The sequence below is a fragment of the Berghia stephanieae genome, chromosome 10 (genome assembly GCF_034508935.2).
Source record: "Berghia stephanieae isolate SIO BIC M18660-M18661 chromosome 10, UCSD_Bste_1.3, whole genome shotgun sequence".
NCBI classification, from domain to species: domain Eukaryota; kingdom Metazoa; phylum Mollusca; class Gastropoda; order Nudibranchia; family Aeolidiidae; genus Berghia; species Berghia stephanieae.
Window position 1 is genome coordinate 14929936 of NC_088369.1, and position 5000 is coordinate 14934935.

At 39.6% G+C, this 5000-nt stretch overlaps 2 protein-coding genes across 3 annotated transcripts in view; one reads left to right on the forward strand and one right to left on the reverse strand.

Moving 5' to 3' along the window:
• Positions 1 to 316, forward strand: part of LOC144955959 (uncharacterized) — a 2571-nt gene extending 2255 nt beyond the window's left edge. Inside the window, exon 2 of the mRNA XM_078886221.1 lies at positions 1 to 316. This exon is cut by the window's left edge and continues 474 nt beyond it. The gene's annotated coding sequence lies outside the window, so the exon portion shown is untranslated.
• A 1512-nt stretch (positions 317 to 1828) lies between these two features.
• LOC144955960 (pyrethroid hydrolase Ces2e-like) overlaps positions 1829 to 5000 on the reverse strand; it is an 8838-nt gene continuing 5666 nt past the window's right edge. For both annotated transcript variants that reach the window (XM_078886223.1, XM_078886222.1), the window contains exons 5-6: positions 3062 to 3896; positions 1829 to 2240 (exon numbers count right to left, since the gene is read on the reverse strand). In XM_078886223.1, coding sequence (XP_078742349.1) covers positions 1846 to 2240; positions 3062 to 3896 — 1230 coding nt within the window. In that variant the 3' untranslated portion in view covers positions 1829 to 1845. The remainder of the gene's footprint in view (positions 2241 to 3061; positions 3897 to 5000) is intronic.

Consider the following 5000-nt stretch of genomic DNA (forward strand, 5'->3'; position numbering starts at 1 on the left):
ATGATTATCAACGCGCTTAGGATAAAAGGAATTGGATCAAAATATAATATGGCGTTGTTACATCATCTTTGAGATGATCTGATGTGAACAGCGTCATTTAGTTATATCTTTATTAAATAATCATTACTGCCATATTATTATAGAAAAATCCCATTTTCACCGAAAACTCGCCGGACCGACCCAAGGATTATTATTGCCCTTGTTAGATAGTTGGTATTATCTAAAAAAAAAAGAATATAAAGAGAATAAAATAGATTTGCCTACTGCTAGGTGAATAAAAAATATCACCGATTTGGTTTGATAAAACGTCAAAATATTTCTGTGTTAAGTTTATTTTGTTATTATTAAAAAAATATATATCTGGTGTTGGAATAACGCATGCCGCTTTAAAAAAAAAAAGCACGTTTTTATAAAGGGCGATATTATATCTGTAAAGTGTGCTTTTCATCTTCTTCTTCCAGCTTATCCCGCATTTTGCAGGGTTGCCATAATGAATGCCACATCTCCATGCATCTCGGTTCATTGCATCATCTTCATCCAAGCCCGGTTCTTTCCTATCATCCTTTACACTATCCAACCATCTAATCTTTTGGCGTCCCTTTTTCTTCTTTCCAGCTATTTGTATATCCAATACTTTCCTTCCCATATACGCCCTCTCTCGTCTCTTTACTTGTCCGAACCATTTCAATCTATCTTCTTTTATCTTTATTGATACATTCTTCACCTCAGTCAACCTTCGAAATCGTTCATTTCTCACTTTTTTCCGTTAAGTGTGCTCAAACGGACATGTTAGTTTGGAGGTCTTAGGTTCGATCCCTAGTCGAGGCAGGCTGATTTTGGATGATTTTATTCTTGTATTTTTCTTTCTTGCTTTGTCATACATACTTTTTTTAGACACCTAAACACGGAGCTCGAACTCTCAATAAACACGATTGTGACGATTTACACTTGGGTATGGAGAGAGGTTAATGAATAATATGGAAAGGTCCCAAAATTGAAACACTTTCCTTGTAACACCGAGATGGTAACTCTTTGAAAGATTCATAACATGTCCATCTCCGATTTATCTGGACAATTGGTTGTGTGTGTGTGTGTGTGTGTGTGTGTGTGTGTGTGTGTGGGGGGGTCTTGTAGCTTTACTGTGGTTCTGTATTTTTGGGCTTTGCTACTCTGCTTCTGACCTGTCGGTCCCTTGTTCGAGTCCCTCTCTAAGTGGCGCAAAATTGAGTCCTCGGAAAATCATCTTCACTCACATCTTCTCACTAAATCTCACTTGAGCTTTTATATAGTGCAATATCCACTAAACGTGCTCAAACCGCTTTACGAGGGGTCCTTAGCAAACAGCAACACTTAACATGAAGGACGATGATGCCCATTAGGCGATATTACAACTGTTTTTCGGACAGAGACAACGCTGTTAACGGCCACGTTCTCATTTTACATCTGAGTACGGTGGGAAATGTGAGTAAAGAAGCCTTTTCCAATGACTCAACTAAGCGCCGATCAGAGCGGGAGTCGAACACATGCCCTTCCGATCCGAAGGTGAGTATCATACTAGATACTACTAGACCACATAGCCGCATGTTAAAAAAGCGTTTGTCGGTGTATGACGTAATTATACTATTATTAATAATAAAAATAATAATAATAAATAATAATAATAATAATAATAATAATAATAATAATAATAATAATAATAATAATAATAATATAATAATAATATAAATAATAATAATAATAATAATAATAAAAATAATATATAATAATAATATAAATAATAATAAATAAAAAATAATAATCAGAAGAATAAACCATTCAAGGCATAGAATTAAAGGGTAATTTTAATCATCTTTGTAACTTTGGTATCCTCTCCATCCACAACTCTACAGCTTTGGCACGGGCAAATTGGCCCACCGTTAGGTTAGTGTTTATTTCAAGCAGGGTATTTGGGCCTGTGTTTACCGGTTGCCATACCAACGGGCCCATGACGTCATAGCTTTCCTTAGCGGCCATCATGCATTGATGGTACTGCTGCTTCCTCCGCTGAATACGGATATTGTTGGTAGAGGTCGCTGTTGCCTCTGATGGCAGCAGCATCGCTGCGGATGTACTGACGGCACAGTCGGAGGTTTGTGGAGTCGGGTTTCCGGTTTTGGCGAAATTTGTCCAGAGAGTGACCATCGTATTGGCCATTTTGAGGTCATCAGGATTGGTCGTGTTGAAGGCCAGCTTGGCAGGTCCTGAAAATAAGATAATAAAAAAAGGACCTTTTATGATATCTGCCGTACAATTGAGCTTTTGTGACTCAACGTCTCAAAACGGTATTAGGTCGCGATGAACCTGATGCTAAAAAGTCAAATTAAAACTAAACTGGTCAAAATGATGAATGACTGGTATTTAGCACTCTAACATATGGTATTCATTCTCCCCAATAAAACAAATTAAACTCAACGCAAGTCTGATATTTCTGGCCACAAATTCAATTTTCAGCAACTGAGTCATCACGACTTAATACCGTTTTGAGACGAAGGGTCACTTTTGAGCTTTTTATATTAGCGCAATATCCACTAAACTTGTTCAAAGCGCTTTACAAAGGGTCCGTGACCAACAGCAATGCGTTAACATGTTGAACAAGACATGGAGTCTGTTAAGGCGATGTTATATTCTTTTCCCGACAGAGACAACGCTTTAAACGTCCAGGTACTCATTTTACACCTGAGTGAATATGAGTAAAGAGTCTTTTCCAAGGACTCAACTATGCGCCGAGCGAGGCTCGAACCCAAGACCTTCCGATCCGAAAGCGAGTTTCATACCACTATACCACATAGGATTACTTTATCTTGTCCTAGGAAAATAAAACGGAAGTGTCTAGAGCTCGAATACGGGACGTTTAGGGTCACAATGTAAGGCCTTGACCACTCGGCCACCTCTAAGAAGACCGGACCTTTTGGGTCACAATGTAATGCCTTAATCACACGGCCACCTCGCCAAACACCCCCACGCCCCCCCCCCCCCCCCCCCACACACACATTCACGTTTTTATGAAAGGTTGCAAACTCACCTCTAGGAAGACCGAAGACAAATGGAATCTCGTCAGTATGAATAACTCCCATCCAGGCCGGAAGTGTGTCAAAACTGGGCCGGTAAGAAAACTCATACAAATAGGCTTTTTGCAATTTGCTGTGTAGCTGTGCTTCGTACGTAATGGCCGCCACCATGTAGTAATCCGTCATCAGCCTCTCAAAATCTGACCTGCGACCGTAAGGATCAGTTTGGTTTGATCTGTACACAGCCTCGACTTCAGCTGCGACTAAAACGGAGTTCTTCTGGAAAAAGAAGTACGACGTCTCCATGATCAGGGACAGAAGTTTGGATAGGGAAAATCCGACGTCGTCGGGGTCTTTGATTGTAATGGCTACCTCGTTTTTGTTATACCCTCGAATTGTCGGGACATCCATCACGTGACCTTTACGTATTAAATTAATCGGCGTGTCTGGAAGAAATCCGAATGTCGTTTCAACGACAGGCTCCCAAATCATTGCGTGTCGCATTGTCAGCTGTAACCCAACAGTCGCATTGAGGAGATAGCTTTCCTCAACCCCGCGAAGACACAAAAGCAGGGAGGCCGAGTTTTGGTGCGAGCACCCTACGGCTAATCCTAGAAGTTGTGCGAATTGTTTTGGTGCGTAATACGTTTTGTTGGAGGGATTGACGGCCCAGGGGCAAAGGGACACGCCGCTCTCCATGATTGCCTTCTGGAATTTTCCTTTGGAGAGGGGAGAGATGAGGTGGAATGAAACGCTACTGCCACCGGCGCTCTCTCCGAATATGGTGATATCTTTTGGGTTGCCGCCAAATTGGCCGATGTTGTCTCTGACCCAGTCCAAGGCAAGAAGCTGTAATGGAACAAAAAGAAAATCATATATGTGACCCATCGTCTCAAAACGGTATTATGTCGGAACGCACCAGATGCTTAAAAGCCGAATTAAATGTTAAACTGTTCAAAAATATAAAATGTTGGCATTAGCACCCTAAAATATGGTTGCCATTCTCCTCAATAAAATGTACAATCTCAACACAAGTCTGATATTTCTGGCTATAAATTCAATTTTCAACATCTTAACCATCGCGACTTAATACCGTTTTGAGGCGATGGGTTACATATAAACAGTGTTGTTTTTTTATTATTGACACATTAGAGGGTTTAATGACTCAAGAGACATGTAAGGTTTCATCAAACGTTTTTTTTTGCCACATGTGTAGAATGTATTCAAGTTTTGATTGACATAAGATCTAACACTGTGTTCCTTTTAGTAGGTGAGCTGTGACGTCATCAGTAGAAAAGGGTAATTTTTTTACATAAACCGTGATTTATCTTGGCTTTTTTCCGACATGAATCTCGAAAGTTTATTTCATTTAACACGTCAATCTAAGGATATCCGCTTGGAACATTGACTTGACACTGTAAAATTCTTTTGTATATGACGACACTTGAAGACAAAAATAAGAGAAGCCGTTGGCTCTGTCACATGACTCGTGCTGCAAAAGATGTGGGACAAACTGGGGAGACGCTTGTGGTCTGCCATTCAAAATGGTGGTGGTGGTAACGTGGAGCTTTAGATCGGACAATTGCGCAAACACGCGATCACAAGTAAGATATCAGAAACAACTTTATCAAATTCAAATTAATATGTCGAAAACCAAATTGTTGTCGTTGAGGCTGTTCTAAAGGTATTCAAATCTGAAATGTGTCAATGATGAATAACACACTGTAAATTACGATTTATTTTAAAATGACCCTTTTCTACTCATGGCATCATAACACAGCTACCAAAGGGCACACATTGTTGAAGCTTATATCAATCAAAACTTAAATATAATATCCCGCACTATGGCAAAAACCCCAAAACAATCCGTTTGATGAAATCTTACATAGCTTTGGAATTATTCAAACCTTAAAAGTGTCAATAATTAAAAAAAACCACACTGTACATTATATA